The 17,030-nt window shown below is 36.1% G+C and overlaps 1 protein-coding gene across 1 annotated transcript in view; it reads right to left on the bottom strand.

Moving 5' to 3' along the window:
• Nucleotides 1–17,030, bottom strand: part of Lrrk (Leucine-rich repeat kinase) — a 431,475-nt gene that overhangs the window by 384,673 nt on the left and 29,772 nt on the right. The window contains exon 4 of the mRNA XM_090380151.1: nucleotides 15,185–15,350. Coding sequence (XP_090236277.1) covers nucleotides 15,185–15,350 — 166 coding nt within the window. The remainder of the gene's footprint in view (nucleotides 1–15,184; nucleotides 15,351–17,030) is intronic.

The following is a 17,030-nucleotide window of genomic DNA, read 5'->3' as shown; positions in this document are numbered from 1 at the left end:
AATACGCATTGAGGCAGGTTGTTCCAGAAAACAGAAGTTGAATTAATAAATGAGGAAGAAGAAAAGTTGGTTCTGTGATTTTGAAGTTGGACAGTAAAAGGATGTTGACTGGTTGTGGCATGTGTTCCACTAGTTTGGAAGACAGAGTAGGAATTATAGAAGACAATTTAGAAGAACAGTGTCCATGGAAGTATCTATGAAAAGGCATGCAGCAGAAACAGAACATCTATTAGACAGAGAGTGCAGAGACTTTGTTAGAGATGAATCATTCATTAACTTAACTGCCCTCTTTTGAATGGAATCTGAGAGAGGTTTTGGGGGCATCGCCCCAGATGTGGGAACAATATTGCATGGTAGGATGGATTTACAATTTGTACAGAGTGAACAGCTGTTTGTAAGAAAAGTAACACTGAGAGCGAAAGAGAAAATAAAGTTTTTTAGATGCAGAGGAAGCAATATTTGTAATGTGCTTATGCCAAATGAGATTAGAAGTCAGGGTAATCCCCAATAGAGATATATAATCTTGCCTAGAAATCAGAGTGTCATCAAAGATTAGCATAGGAGTGGAAGAATCCTTTTCCCGAGATATAAGACAGGACTGAGTTTTGGAAGGATTAAAACCAAATAAGTTATCTTTGCCCCACTACAGAATTACCTGGAGATCAGCATTTAAGGAATTGGTAGTGGATATTGGAAAAGATGAAGCTGTTTGTGTAGGGCCAAACTGGAAGGTGGAATGCAATGTGCTATCATAAGGAAAACTATGGATAGGATTTCTGGTCAATGGAAGGGCATTAATATACAAGAGGAAAAGAGTGGGAGAAAGAACCAAACCTTGGGAAACAGCAGCATTAGTGGAGAAGTTAGAAGAATGAAAGAAAGCTATCATTACCCACAGTGACAGAGAGAAAATTTGATACCCCAATTACAAAAAACAGAAGCTTCCAAGCTTATATAGAAGACCTTTATGCCAAACACATCAAAAACCCCTTTGAAATGTCAAGAGTAACTGCTTGAATTTCACCAAACTTTTCCATTGAATTTGTCCATAAATGGGTAACATAAGCCAGAATATCACAAGTGGATCGATACTGATGGAATCCATACTGGTGATCATCAATCAAATGGAAGGTTTCTAGATAGTTTAAAAGTTCATGGTTAATTAAATTATCCATTACTTTAGAAAGAGTAGCAGTGCAATGGGATGATAATTGGATGGGAGGGATTTGTCACCCTTTTTAGGAACTGGCTGGTTATGGGCAAATTTCCAAGGAGAAGGAAAAACACCTTTGGAATAAGAAAGTGAAAAAAGGCGGCAAAGAACAGGTGTAAGTTCAAGAGCACAGGTTTTGAGAACAAGTGGAGAAATACCATCAGGACCTGGAGCTTTCTTAGCATCAAGATTTGTCAAAATCCTTCTGACATCCTTTTGATGGAAGACCACAGGAGGCATTGAATGGAGTGTACTGGGAATGGTAAGAAGTGGTTTACCAAGATCATCAATCCACAAGTTAGAAGAAAAGTAGGATTGTAGCAAGTCAGCTTTATCTTTTACTAAATATGCAATACAGTCGGTCCTCGTATAACACGTGTTTACATTACAGGAATTCGATCATACACGATTTATAAATAGGGGAACGTTATCTTATATAACACGAACCGAATTCGCTTATGCACGATTCGCCTTTGTGTTTACAAGAAATGGCAGTCGAACGCAGAATCACCCCAACAGAAAGCAACACGATAGGAATGAAGAAGATTCTGAAAATGTATTTATGTGTTTTATATCAGTGAAGGGGAAACACATTTCACCATAATAACGTAAAAACCAACACAATTCCAGCTATCAGTATAATCGCAAATGCAATTAGATGGAGTTTACTACCAGTTTATAACAGATTCCACTAGCAGAAACAAAACTGGAAATTGTTTTTATTGTTTTATGGTAGTAACCCCCAGAAATTTGCTTTAGTAAAATGTGGGGTGTTAATAGTGTATCTCGGCCTTTACGGTGTTGTTTATTCAGTTGCTACCCGCGCACAGCTTTGTTTATGTGTATCAAGCGTGCCTCCTCATTTTGTAATTGTGCTTTATTCCCTAAAAATTAGTAAAATACTTAAAAGGTGTGAAAAGAAAGCGTCTTGGTGAAGACACTGCAGATTTCAGAGAAAAAAAAAAAAAAGCAATATCGATAAACAAAGGCGGACTGGATCAAAAATTCTTACCCGGGAAAATTTATAGTGGCCTCATACTACTATGGTTTATGGCCAAAATCACACCGGCTTCCGGCCCACCGGGATTTCCCGGGTAAGGCTTATGGCCAGTCCGCCTCTGTCGATAGAGAAAAAAAATATGAAATTGTGAAACGCTTTGAGCAAAATGAAAGACTGTGTGATATTGCACGTGCTGCAGACCTAAATGAGGCAACGCCGAGAATTACAAAGAATGCGGAGAAAATAAAAACAACTTTCATAGCGGGAACAACTCAAAGTGTAATTAAAATCCATTAGATTAAGACACAAGAATTGGAAGGGATGGAACGGCTGTCATCTGTTTGGATAGAAAATCAAACAAAAAAGAAGTTTGCTTACGATAGAAGCAAAAGCATTAGCAATATTTTATTACGTAATAGTCGTAATAAAATACATAAGCATTTTATTATGACTTACGTATTATAATTTATACTTACGTATTATAAAATACGTAAGTATTTTATTACGACTATTTTATTTAATATAATAATTTTTTACGAATAAAATACATATTTTATTCGTAAAAAATACTTTTTTGTATTAAAAAATACTAAAAATACTTTATTATAATATAATAAAAAATATTCATTTTTTATTATTTATTATATTATAATAAAAAATATATTATATTTTTTATTACGTATTTTAATCGTTATAAAATACGTAAGTATTTTATAACGATTAAAATTACCCGATTATTTATTGTGTTTGGTAATGTTTTGGTTCCAAATGTGTGTTCAATCTTGGGTGGTCGGCACATAACCCCACTTTTCCCATAGGGCCTGTTGTTTATATTGCACGAGAGTTTCTAAGAACACAACTATCGTGCTATACGAGGACAGACTGTAGAACCATCTGGTTTTGACACAGGTGGGAATAGAGATGGGCAAAAGTTGTGGATTTGGCAAGAGACTAGAATGCTCAACTCCCATTTGGACAAGAAGCAAGTTTTGTACTCTTAGCTTGTTTGAAATCTAGCTTGGACTGATTAATAACTGCTTTACAATTGTTGCAAGCTTTAGTGTAGGCAGAAAATGAACCTGGAGATTTGGATACAAGCCAATTACAATATGAAACATTCTTCTCTTGAATAGCCCTAGCACATTTATTGGAAAACCAAGGTTTAGATAAGGGATCAGATTTTAAAGTGGAGTGTGGAATAAAGGATGTCATCCCTACAAGAATAATTTTGCTGACACGATCTGAGCAAACATTTGCATCAGAAGATTTGAAACAGTAATCCAACCAAGGAAAAGAAGGAATGAAATCTCACAGTTCATCCCATGTTGCATTATTGTAATGCCAAACAACGCGAGGTTGAGAATGGTCACAAGAGAAAGGCTCCATTGGAGAAGAAACCATCACCAAGTTGTGATCTGAGATCCCTAGAGGACCACTCACCTTGACTATGTACTTAGAAGGGTTGTTTGTGAGAAAAAGATCTAGCGTGTTGGCTCTGTGTTTAAGATTGTCTGGTATTCTGGTATGTAAATGAACAATCTGTTCAAGGTCATTAGTAATTGCAAAAGCCTCAGCATCTCAACCAGCTGGGTCCGTGTGACTGAAAACGGAAGCCAGCTGGAGTTGTGAACATTAAAATCACCAAGGAAAATTATCTTACTATTAGGAAAGCTGGACTGGGGAAAGTCAAGTTTCAAAGAGAAGAAGTGAAAGAGTTCAGAAAAGATTGAAAATAAAAGTAGAATCAAAAAAAGTGAACAATTGTGAATATATTTTTTTTTCTGCTGATTTTTCAAATGTAGGTGCATTGGTCTGAAGTGGCCATGTATTCTTGGATTCTGAACAATCCATTTCATGACTGCTGATGAGTTAATCTAACTGTAATAATTGCAATTTGTGGTTAACCTGTGACACCAGTCCAAGGACTGGTGTCACAGGTTAATGAAACTCACATTTGTACATTGCCTCTCCCTTTTCAGGTAGAAGTTAAATATCAAACAATAACATGTAACTGCTGCAAAAGTAAAGGCAAAACAAGTGTTCAGTAAATCAAGAACCATAAAGCATCTCTTCTGTCCACTCCTGACTTCCTCCACTCTTGCTTTAGAGATTCTCAACAAGTGCGATGCAGCACTTCATCATTCCATAGTCATACTCCAGATATTAATGACAATTTTTGGTAGCTATCAAATAGGGTTATTAGTATGAAAAAAAAAATTTAATTAATGTTTGCTACACAGTCCTGATCTGACTACTGATGTCTTTGTGAGAGGATGTGCAAATCTATGTGGAATTACAAAAGGAAAATGTTTTAAATCTCTTTTTTTTTTTTAAATTTATTGGCTTCTATAATAAAAATGTAATAACACTATATGAAAGTCTCTCAGGTGAATGCAGAAAGAAAAAAATTTAGAAACCATAACTTTGGTATGCCATAGTATGAAAAAAGTCTATCGCAGTGGAAGATGTTAAGTTTGACGTTACACAACAAAGTAAATCAAGTCAAGCGACACTTCTCATGCTGAATGTTCTACAGCATGAGAAATGTTGGAAACAATGTTCTGTCCTGTTCAAAATAGCTACTAACTAAAAATACACCTGAGTGAAATGCAGTTTAGCCTTCACTTTTATCTCACTACCAATAGTGTAGGCCTTAAGTCCCAAATCACCTAAAAAGGAAACAAAATTTCAGTTTACATGCATATATTTTATAGACCACACCTTTAACTCATTACAATGTCAAGCTGTGCCAATTCAGTTACAGAGTTCAATAAGTTAACAAATAACATTCTACAAGTTATTTGTGAAAACACTTGATTTAAAACAGATTCTCACTGACAAAGACCACAAATCAAATTAGGGCTCCACGACTGCCACTAAAATGGTCCAGATTTTCTGATGTACTCAAAAGGTGAATGATAAAAACTCCCAAACTGTACTTACTGGCACTTCATCATGTAATTCGATTTCATTGAGAATTCTTATACAATTCAGAAATTTCAAAACAACATATCTAGATATTTTTCACTGTTAATTTCACCACTTGGAAAGAAGTAAGATCACATTACAAACTAGCTGGTTATGCCAGCTCATCACTTTACATGTGGAGGATTATCAGTGATCTGCCCAAAAGTTTGTCCCAGATAAATTTTCTATTAATCGGGATACAGTATAACACGTTAAGATCTGTTGTGGAAAGCACCCTGAAGTGTAACAAAGCAGACAAAGTGTTGTCTGCTGTCCATATCAATGTTTCTCAACTCACTCAGTATGATAAGTTCTGCTGACCATATTTGTATTGATTTGCCAGGAAAATTCATAAGTGATCAGTTTAAGCAATCACAATGTCCTGTCTCAGTTAGCCTACCAGACATTTTCAAATCCAGTTAAACCTATATAAAAGACTTTTTCTCATAAATGATATTCATAGTCAGCACTTCTTTTCCAGGATGTAACTATAACAGTAAATCATTTCTACTTTCACAAACACTTCTTTTTCTGTGTAACTTTTCATGCATCTGCACACGCACCACAAAATATTCCTCAAATGAAGATGGAATTGTGCTGAAAAATGTGTCAGGCACAATTCTGCAGCATTCATTAATGATGAAACAATGAGTATTGTACCGCACATTGCATTACACAAGTGAAAATTGATAGTATCAATAAACAATATCTTTGCTCACTGATAACCAAAATTTAATTTCCTATTTTTATGAATTGTTTGGTTCGAAATTATGGCCATAATCGAGCCATAACCATGTTTGGTTTTGGCTCAATTTTTAGAATGTGATATCATATCTTGTTAATCTGCATTTCGTTTTTTGTTTAAAGCAATGTTTGCTGAATTATATATAATGGAGCCTTCTTTAATCTCTATTTGAATTTTGTTTATATTTTTAATTCTGTCTCATTCTAGAATATAAATATTACAAGAATTTTGTGCATCAGATGTTTTGCAGGTGTTCCTCCTCTGCTTCTTCAGTGATTACTGTCCTTTGCTGTAACACACTAGCAAGGCTTTTGTGGATTTATTGGATAATTGTTTTCTACATCAGCATATTCGGGAGGCAACTAGAGAGAGTAATACTCTTCATGTGATTATCAGTAGTGATTCTTCATGCATTAAGAATCTGCAGAAAAAGGAACCACTAGGTGGCAGTGATCACAGTGTGCTGAAGTGGAATTTACTCAAGAGGTAACTACCATCAGAGGTAAAGGGAAGGATTTTTGCTTTCATAAAGGCAACTACGATGGTCTGAGACAGTATTTCAATTCTATACAGTGGGACCAACTGATGATGTTACCAACAGCAAATTCAAAATGGAAAGCATTCAAAGAACTTATCTTGGAAGCTACTAGGCTTTACATACCAACTAAGAAATATTGTTCAAGGTTTAGGCCAAAATGGATATCACATGAACTAAAGACATATGGCAGAGAAGAAAAATGCATGGGATACATATGAATTAATGGGTGACATGGAAGCCTACGATAGATATAAGCTGGTCTGTAACAAAGTCACAAAGGAGATTAGGCAGGTAAAGGCAGATTATGAGAAATCCTTGGCAAAGGATGCAAAGAAAAACAGAAAAGAGTTCTTTACCTATGTAAACTCTAGAAGGAAAGAGATGAATCAGATTGGTCCACTGGATATTGATGGTTCAACAGTTGAGGATCTTGCTCAGGTGGCTAACAAACTAAACGGGTATTTTGCATCTACATTCACACTTGAGGAGTTATTCAGGAAGAGCAATGCCAGAGGTGAAGTAAACTCTGGCAGTGAGCTAGATAATTTTGTAATAACTGAGAGGAAAGTGGAGGAGAAATTGTTGAGGATAAACATAAAAAAGGCACCCGGAGTGGATGGGATCTATTCAGTTATATTAAAGGAGGCAGCAAAGGAAGTAAGCAAACCCTTAGCCATAATTATGAGAGCTTCTTTGGACTCGGGGGAGCTACCCATAGACTGGAGATGTGCAAATGTGACCCCAATTCACAAAGGAGGATCAAAGGCTGACACAAGTAATTATAGACCTGTGAGTTTAATTTCTGTTCCAGGAAAATTAATGGAAGCACTAGTTAAAGAAGCACTGCAGGATCATCTAGACAAGACTTCAGTTATAGCTCGGACACAGCATGGTTTTGTTAAGGGGAAGTCTTGCCTGACCAATTGGATTGGATACTATGATGCAGTCCAAAGAACTGGATGCAGGGAATAACTTTAATATTATATACTTGGATCTTAGAAAGGCTTTTGATACTGTTGCACATGGAAGACTGCTGCACAAATTGGAGCAGTGTGGCATTATAGGCAAATTGCTGCTATGGATAAAGGGGTGGTTGAGGGGGAAAAGACAGAGAGTGGTAATCAATGGACACTGCTCATCGTGGACTAATGTTATTAGTGGAGTCCCTCAGGGTTCAGTGTTGGGGCCATTATTGTTTTCTGTATTTATAAATGATATTGATGATGGTATATCAAGCTTAATGTCCAAGTTTGCAGATGATACAAAGGTTGGCAGGGTTGTCAAGGACACTACTGAAACTATGCTGCTGCAACAGGATCTGGAAAGGTTGAGCAGATGGGCTGAGAGGTGGCAAATGAAGTTGAACATTGACAAATGTAAAATACTACATATGGGAAACAGCAACCCCAGAGCAACGTATCAACTCTGTGGTACTACACTGACAGTTGGTAGAGAATGAAAGGGACCTGGGGGTGGTTGTTCAGGCAGATATGAAGTTCTCTGAGCAGTGCAGATGGGCTGCAAGAGTAGCTTATGGTGTATTGTCAATGATATATAGGAATGTTTCTAGCAGGGATAAGGAGGTGATTATTCCCTTGTATAAGGCAATGGTCAGGTCACACCTAGAGTACTGTATACAGGTCTGGAGGCCTCATTTCAAGAAAGATGTAGAGCTGCTGGAACGAGTACAGAGAAGGGCAACAAGATTAGTGAATGGAACAAAGGGTTGCTCTTATAAAGAAAGGCTTAAGTTTTGCAAATTACAGTGTCTGGAAACTAGGCACTGGCAAGGTGATCTTATTGAGGTGTATAAAGCTTTGAATGGTTTGAGCATGCTCAATGCCGATGGGATTCTTCCTCTTGCACAGAATAATCACCTAAGAGGGCATAAATTCAAATTGAGGAAAGACAGATGTAGGATAGATGTGCGGAAATTTGCCTTTAGCCAGCAGGTAGTTGGTTGGTGGAACAGACTTCCATCCCTTGTTGTGGAAGTTGATAGCTTAAATAAATTTAAGGCTCAGCTGAACAGGTATTTCAAACGAACGGAGGGGTGAAATGGGAGTGGGGCTGCATAAGCTTGCTTTCTTGCATCATATGCCTCTCCTAATGCTAATTCTAACCTTCACAAGCCAACAGTGAGGCAAAGAAGTTGGGTATGTATACAGCATGTTACATTTCAGGCACATTATTTTTATTGCTCAAATTAACTTCTTTTTTTTTTGTAATTAATAGAAGTGAAAAGTAAATAACTAATTATCCTGTTATCAATTGCTAATAATAAATAAAATACAAATTACTAATAATATAATATATAAAATAATTGTTTTTGCAACACTGCACATACCTCACAATGTAATTACTTTACTAGTGACAACCAAGTGGATACCATTATTTGAACTACACTAAGCAGACATTTTATTATTTAAATTATTGTTCTTTGCTATATTTTTGTTTAAAATTAGTAGAGCAATTATTATGTGTTTATTTGATAAAGTAAGTGAAATTATTTCTTACTTGGCCCACAAAATTTCATAAAAACAAGAGTCAGAATAAGAGGGAATTCTACCATTACTGGCAATGTTAATCATATCAACATTTCATATTCCTTTTTTTGTAGTTCTATAGGAGCATAATTAATATTAGAAGTGTTTTTACTAAGGCTATAAACTAAGTTTATAACATTATGAATGTAACTGTATAACAGTTAAAATTATGTTATAACCTAATGTTGCAGCATAACACATATGGTAATGCTGCACAACCTGTGAATATTATAGCATTATTATTACACTTAGATATCTCTCAGTTTAGTGTGGTATTCTCAAATTAAATTTAATGTAAATTAGATGGAAATCATGCCTCAGGGTAGAGCAGAAAAGCAAAGATCTCTTGATTGGGGTGGTATGGCTTGAGGGGGGAAAGAGGATAGTTCTCCTGTGAATAACAGCTTCATGAAGTGTGCTACTTGTTCAATGTTTGTGGGCTATCTGCAGCCAAAAAATTATATCTTTACATGCACATTTGGTGTAAAGAGCACAAAGAAATTAAGCATGAACTCTGCATTCTGATGGGAGCTTAGGAGAGCATGAAGAACAGGGCTGATGTCCTCAAAAGTATTAAAATGGGTGACCCATCAAACTCTCAGTTTTCCATCCCAATACCAGAGCTTACACTCCAGCATCAATCAACATAGTGACAATCCCAAAGCCAGAGAGAGCTGGCACCACAGGAGGTAGCTACTGTTGGTGTCTCTACTTGTCAGACAAACAGGAAATATATTGTGCAAAAAGGTGGAATAGAAACAGGGTAAGTCTGTAGGGGCAAAAGTTAATGATGTTGTAGAGCAGTTATCATCTTTTAAGAGCCCAAAAAAAGTAACTGTGTTATAATATATATTGACTCCAATCATATTAAGAATAGAAGATCTGCAATTTTACTTAACTGGTATAGGGCAATGCTGAGGAAAAGTCACTAGTTAGGATTAAATTTGAAAGTGTTTGCAATTGTGCCCACACACATACAATAGGAAGGAGAACATGATAAGAGCCACATTAATCATTTCAGGTGGGGAGAAACCACACAAGATTCACGGAATAGAATTTTTCACAGCGTCGTCTGTTCTTGTTTACAGGAGAGGCTGTTTTTGGCATATAGTAGCCAGAAAAACAAGGTGTGGAGGATTGCAAGTTCTGCTAAGGGTCCTCGTGGGACAAGAAAATACATGGGCTGTATTAGGGTTACTAAGAGCAGAAACACAACTTGATTGTACACTAATGGCTAAATTTGAGGAATATGAAGTACTGGTGTTAGGGACATCAAATGGCTACCAGAAACATGGTGATGGTGGAGGGGGAGGGAGAAGAGTTATGCTTTTGGTTAAGAAGCATACAGACTCTAAGGTAGTGCACAGATTCATATAGGTAGACAGTGTGGTGTTCAGTCAGCTTGGTGTGACATAAGCACTGGAAAAACAAAAATGAGGGTAGGAGTATAGTTACACAACAGGCCAAATGATGGTGATGAGTATAATGAAGAGTTATATAGACAAACAGCATGGGCCAGTAAATCAGAATGTCTTATAATGGGAGACTAAGGTAAAGGTAAAGTGCAGCCATTATCAACCCACTGCAGGATGGAAGCCTCCTCAACAATTCATGCTGAGGGAAAATGGACCATAATCTGCCACGCTGGTCCAGTGCGGGTTGGCAGACCGACCGTATTCGGCAGTCAGGGGCTTGAACCCCGGTCTACTCAAAGAGCGTGTGCTATGCACTCCCGCTCCTGACCACTCGGCTACGGGAGACTAAGATATTGACTGAAACTTGGAGACTGACCAGTCTCCACACTAGCAGAACCTTTCAGGATTTATTGGCTGACTGCTTTCTATTAGTTAGCAATAGTAGAGGCATATGATGCAAGAAAAGCAAGCTTATGTAGCATCAGCCAAAAAAAAAAAAAAAAAAAACCCTTCCCATTTCATTGATCCATTCGTTCCAAATGTTTGTCTAGTTCTGCCTTGAATTTATTTAAGCTATCAACTTCCACAACAACAGATGGAAGTTTGTTCCAGCAATCAACTACTCGCTGGCTAAAGGCAAATTTCTGCATATCTATTCTACAACTGTCTTTCCTCAGTTTGAATCTATGTCCCCTCAAGTTTGTAATCTGAGCAAGAGGAAGAATCCCATCAGCATGAGCCTGCTTAATCCATTCAAGGCCTTATACACCTCGATCAGATCGCCTCGCAGGTGCCTAGTCTCCAGAAGCTGCAATTTGCAGAACTTAAGCATTTCTTCATAAGAGCACCCCTTAGTTCCCCTCGCCAGTCTTGTTGCCCTTCTCTGTACTCATTCTAGCAACTCTACATCCTTCCTAAAATGAGGCTTCCAGAATTGTATGCAGCATTGGAGGTGATTATCCCCTTTTATAAGGCCTGACCATATACAAGGGGATAATCACCTCCCTATCCCTGCTTGCAAAATTCCTATATATCATTGACAAGACCTCATGACCTATTCTGGCAGTTTGTCTGCACTACTCAGAAAACTTCATACCTGACTGCACAATTACTCCCAGGTCTTTTTAATTCTCTACTACCTGGAGTGTTACACCCCAGTTGGTACATTTCTCTCAGGTTACTGCTACCCATATGCAGTACTTTGCATTTGTCAAGGTTAAATTTCAGTTGCCACTTCTCAGCCCATCTGCCCAACTTTTCCAGATCCTGTTGCGGCAGCATATTGTCATTACTGTTATTAACAACCCTGCCAAGCATGTTGGAAAGGCAACAAAGGAAAGCAAAACTCTTGATCTGATTATCAGCAGTGACCCAACGCATTAAGAATCTTCTGATAAAAGAACCACTAGGTGGCACTGATCACAGTGCATTGATGTGGGATTTACTCAAGAGAGGTAACTACCATCAAAGGTAAGGGGAAAGATTTTTGCTTTTCTACAGGAGACTACAGTGGTCTCAGACAGTTTTTGAATTCTGTAGAGTGGGGCCAACTAATGTTATTACCAACAATAAATTCAACTAAGAAATACTGTCCAAAGCTTAGACCTAAATGGATGTCAGATGAACTATTGAGACACATGGCAGAGAATAAAAAATAAAAATGCATGGGGTAATTATAAATTATCAGAGGGCACAAAAACATACAGCAAGTACACAACTAGTCTGCAATCAAGTCACAAAGGGGGAGGGCTATTAGGCAAGCTAAGGCAGATTATGAGAAGTCTTTGGGTTGTTGTTGTTGTTTGGTTTTTAGGAGCATTAGCAACTAAGGCCATATTGCTCCGTGAATATGCGGTGGTCATTCCTGACCTTTCCGCATCCTCCGTATTTGGTGGTGACGGGCTCGAACCCCGGTCTAATCAAGAAGCGTGTGCTACGCACTGCTGCTCCTTCCCACCTGGCTACGGAGGCACCTGAAGTCTTTGGGTAAGAATAATAAAAAAAGTAGTATAGAGTACTTATGCTTTGTTTATGTTAATGTCAGAAGGAAAGGAATTGGTCCAATAGATATGAATAGCATAACTGCTGATGAACATCCTGGGATTCGGGGAAGCCCTTACAGATTGGCGATGCAAATATCTCCCCCATTCATAAAGGGGGGAATCAAAGGGAGAAGTGAGAAATTACAGAACTATAAGTTGACTTCTGTTCCCAGGAAAATAATGGAGTCAGCAATCAAAGAAATAATGCATGTTTATTTTTACAGAATGCAGTTTCTTGTGCAATCAATCTGAGTGGATACTATGATACAGTAACATAGGAACTGAATGTAAAAAAATAATTTTTAGATTATATACTTATAGATTTCAGAAAAGTTTTTGATACTGTTGCATAAAAGACTGCTACATAAATTGGAGCAGTGTGGCATTAAGGGCAAGTTATTCCTAAGGCTAACGTTGAATGGGGAGAAAATAGAGTGGTTATCAATGGGCACTGCTCTTCTTGGACTAATGTTATTAGTGGGGTTCCTCAGGGTTCAGTTTGGCCTGTTGTTATTCTCCAGATTCAAGGTGTATAAGGCCTTGAATGGGTTCAGCATGCTGAATTCTGATGGGATCCTTCCACTTGTTCAGATTACGAACCTAAGGGGGCATAAATTCAAATTAAGAAAGGACAGATGTAGAATAGATGTGTGGAAATTTGCCTTTAGCCAGCGGGTGGTTAATTGCCAGAACAAACTTCCATCTGTCGTTGTAGACGTTGATAGGTTGAATAAATTTAAGGAGGAACTGGACAGGCATTTGGAGGGAATGGTGTGATTTTTTTTTTTTTTTTTTTGGCTGATGCTGCATAAGCTCATACACTTGCTTTCTTGCATCACATGCCACTACTACTACTATATTGATGAAGGCATATCAGGAGAAATTTCTATTCAAGTCAGTGATAATCGTTCTTCATGGGTGGTACATATTTTGGTATTTTTAACACCAAGAGTGACTCATCAGACAAAAGACTAAGATCCACCATCATAGGGTTATGCTCCACTCACAAAATACAAACTTAATCTTTACATCCTACGGACCCACAGGCAATTTTTCCAGATCATAATCATAAGATATAACTTTTTTCTTTTTTTTTTTTAAATATTAAAATAATTATAATAATGATTATAAAAATATTTGGAATAAAAACCTAAAGACAGCATTAGCTAAAATAATGAGATATTAATCTCACCCTAATTATATATATAACATATACAAAGTAAGATTAAATACCTAATTTTTCTTTTCAAGTCAGAGAGTGATTTTAACCCTCTGACTATCAGCAACATGCTGAGCATATTCACCATGAACAGTATGAAAATATTAGCAAAGTAACTACTGTATTCTTACATTTTCATATAGTTCTATACTTTTCCAAACACGTTGACACCTCCTCTAAGGAAGTAAACATAAGCAACAGACTAACCCAATGAAGTACGAATCAGATTAAAAGGAACAATTTAATCAGATAAAACAGATAAAAAGAACAGATAAAATAGAACAGATAAAAAGGAACAAACAAAGTAAACACATCAAAACACATGTAATCCATGTGACACTAAACCCCAAACCAAACCAAGCATGTTGAGTGGATTTGTGAATTTTTCTTGTTTCCTTTTCTGAAAACAGATGACAATAAAACAGACAACTTTCCAGATCTTGATTTACTTTATTATCAACTGAAAAAGTTTCAACTTTGGGTGTGTAAAATAAAAAGTGTCAATGTTCTTTCAGAAGAAATCTCTTCAAAAAAGGGACAGTAATGAGGTTGATTATAAGGAAATAGTTCAAAATATGAGACTATGAGAGTGGCATTTTTTTTTTTTTTTTCAGAAGTCTAAATTTTTGCTAGCAAACATTTTTTATACAGCACACAATGTAATATTTTGAATTAATATAATAATGTCATTCTATTTAAATTTCTAAAATTTTAAAATTACATTTAATTAGAGTATACAAAATAAGGAAAGTCAATTAAATCTAGAAAAATAACCGGCATAATGGAAAGGAAATTTAAACAGTCACAGGGTAATCCAAAGTTTATATCTGACCTGCATAATGGCATACTGACTTCAAAAATAATTAGTGGAGTGGACAAAGTATTAGAAAAAAAATTTTTAAATATTCAGAACAGTAAAATGGCAGTATTAACCAGGAGAATGTTTAGCAGAAATGCAAGGGATAAAAAGTTTAATGTTTAGTTGACTAACGGGTCAACGAAAAAAAAAAAAGTTTAAAAGATTAAAAGAATATTAGCAATTTTTTTTTTTTAGTTAGTTGTTGTCGCATCGGCCTCTGTGGCCATAATGCACCTCCCAAGGTTTTTGCAGTACTGTGATCCAAGCCCGAGGCAGGATTCCAACCTGCGACCTTTGGGTTGCCAAGCAGGCACTTTACCCACCCGGCTAAACCGGTCGGCAGCAATTTTGGTAAACTTGACTTTAACAAACTGTATTTTTGGAGGAAGGGTAGGAGGATATGTACGTCACAGGGCTTATTTCTCTGCTTTTCTAAATAAGAATCTTAGAAGAGTATTTTAACTTCATAAGCAAAAAAAGTAGAGAATTTACAAAACAGACAACTTATAACTTACTTTAAGTTATAAATTGTCTATTTTATAGGACTGGGCTTATAGCTTTTCTAATTAAATTTAAGGGAATGAGTATTAAAAATTTATAATTAATTCCACTTCAAACATGTATTTCTAAGTAGCCTCACCTGCTGCATGACGTAACATGTCCATGACTTGATTGTGGTTAGACATTTCTGCTAGATCCAATGCAGTCAAGCCATTGCTATCTTTAGCCAAAAGATCAGCCTGGTATTCTATTAATAATCCAGCAATTTTTTCATGTCCACTTTCAGCTGCTATGTGTAAAGGAGTCTGAAAATACAAAATTCTTGATGAGAAGAACTGTGGAAGAATTAGAGCTTGACAGTATATGGTTTATATCAGTTTAATTCTATTTAAAATAACTACTGGCCACACACAGTGCTTTGACTTAAACAGAATAATCAGATATGGAGAGATTCCAAACAGTTCTCTAATTTTTTTCCTTTTAACCATTAACCATAAAACTGCATCTCTCAGACCACAAAAAATTTAAAAATAGTTCAAATTTCTTGTAATTGATTTTTGATGAGCAGTACTTTCAGTACTTTTAAGTTAGGTCATAATCTAGATTCAGTAATAATGACAATATGTGGCAGTTAATAGGCAATTAAATTAGTGAATGTAAAAAGGATTCCAAAAAATTAAAAAGAATCAACCATGTAACAATAAAATCAAATGTTCACTTTAAAGTTATTTAAACAGTAGATGGAAGTAATTTTGACGATAACTAAAATTTTACCAAACAGTTTTACCAAGCATTAAATAGTATTTTTATATTTTTTTTAACTGTATTGGTGATCCCATATCAATTTTTGTCAAAAGTCAGACATTTCTAAAGTTAAAACTGATTTAAAGCTTAGTAACAAATTTAATGACAATTTAAGAGGATGAAAATCCACCCTTTACCAAGGTACTGTTTACAATATTGAATTGTGTTTCAGTTCTTGCATAACTTTCTTACACTTCAAAGGCTATTGTATGAAACTGGCATAGGGAAACAAACTTTTCTTTTAAGCAATAATCATTGGAACAGTTGTATGTATGATGGAATTCTTTATGAAGAAAGGAAAAGGAGAATTTTCTTAAGATCCACTTAAGAGAAGAATCATATCTTAAGTAGACCCTCACAATTGCACAACAGGGCAATTTATAGAAGTAACATAATGAAAGTACGTTGCTTCCATAAGTTGTTTGGAGAATTTTCTCTACTGAAGAGGCGGCTTGAGCATATCACAATTCCAAAGTACTTGGAAGTATAAAATAATGATATTCAGGTAGATATCAAGGGTTACGTGTCAAACAACAAAATCATTTTGTAGTTGATGTTTTTGTAATTAACCAAAAAAAAAGTCATTTGACATTTTGTCACTTTACAAGAAATGTACTCACAGCTTAAGCTAACTTGTAAAGTACTAGAGAGAAATACAGTTCTATAACATGATATACATTGTTAATTGCATAAAGTAAAACTAAAGTTATCACAAAAAGAAAATGCAATTTTGTAGTTAACGTTGTTTGACACTAAACCCTCATTTGGAAATTCTGCTCATATATGAGCAGAATTTCCAAATGATAACCAACTAGTGGTAGTATATGTTATGCTAGAAATTACCTGTATAGTGTTGCGACAGATGGTGAGGTTGCCAGGAAAGCTGGCTGGGACCACCTTCTTTAATAAATAAAAAAAATTCCAAATGATCATCGAAGTGCACTTGGGTACCCACATCATTTACACTTGAGTGCAAATAATGTGGGCACTAAATTAAGATGATGTGCTTATATTCCACAGAGGAATGGCAAATCCTCTAGGGTGCTAGGTAATAGATATTTCCCATTGCCTAGTCCTACCACATTGCTTATTAGAAAGCTGCAGTTGGTCAGACCAGTGAAAATTGGCCAAATTTCAATGAAATCTATTATATTACACCTGGTCCGGTTTTTAAAACAGAT

Source organism: Mastigoproctus giganteus, chromosome 8 (assembly GCF_048544385.1).
Source record: "Mastigoproctus giganteus isolate SK-2022 chromosome 8, ASM4854438v1, whole genome shotgun sequence".
Lineage (NCBI taxonomy): Eukaryota > Metazoa > Arthropoda > Arachnida > Uropygi > Thelyphonidae > Mastigoproctus > Mastigoproctus giganteus.
Note: the sequence above shows the minus strand (reverse complement) of the source record. Positions and strands in the feature narration are given on the sequence as shown.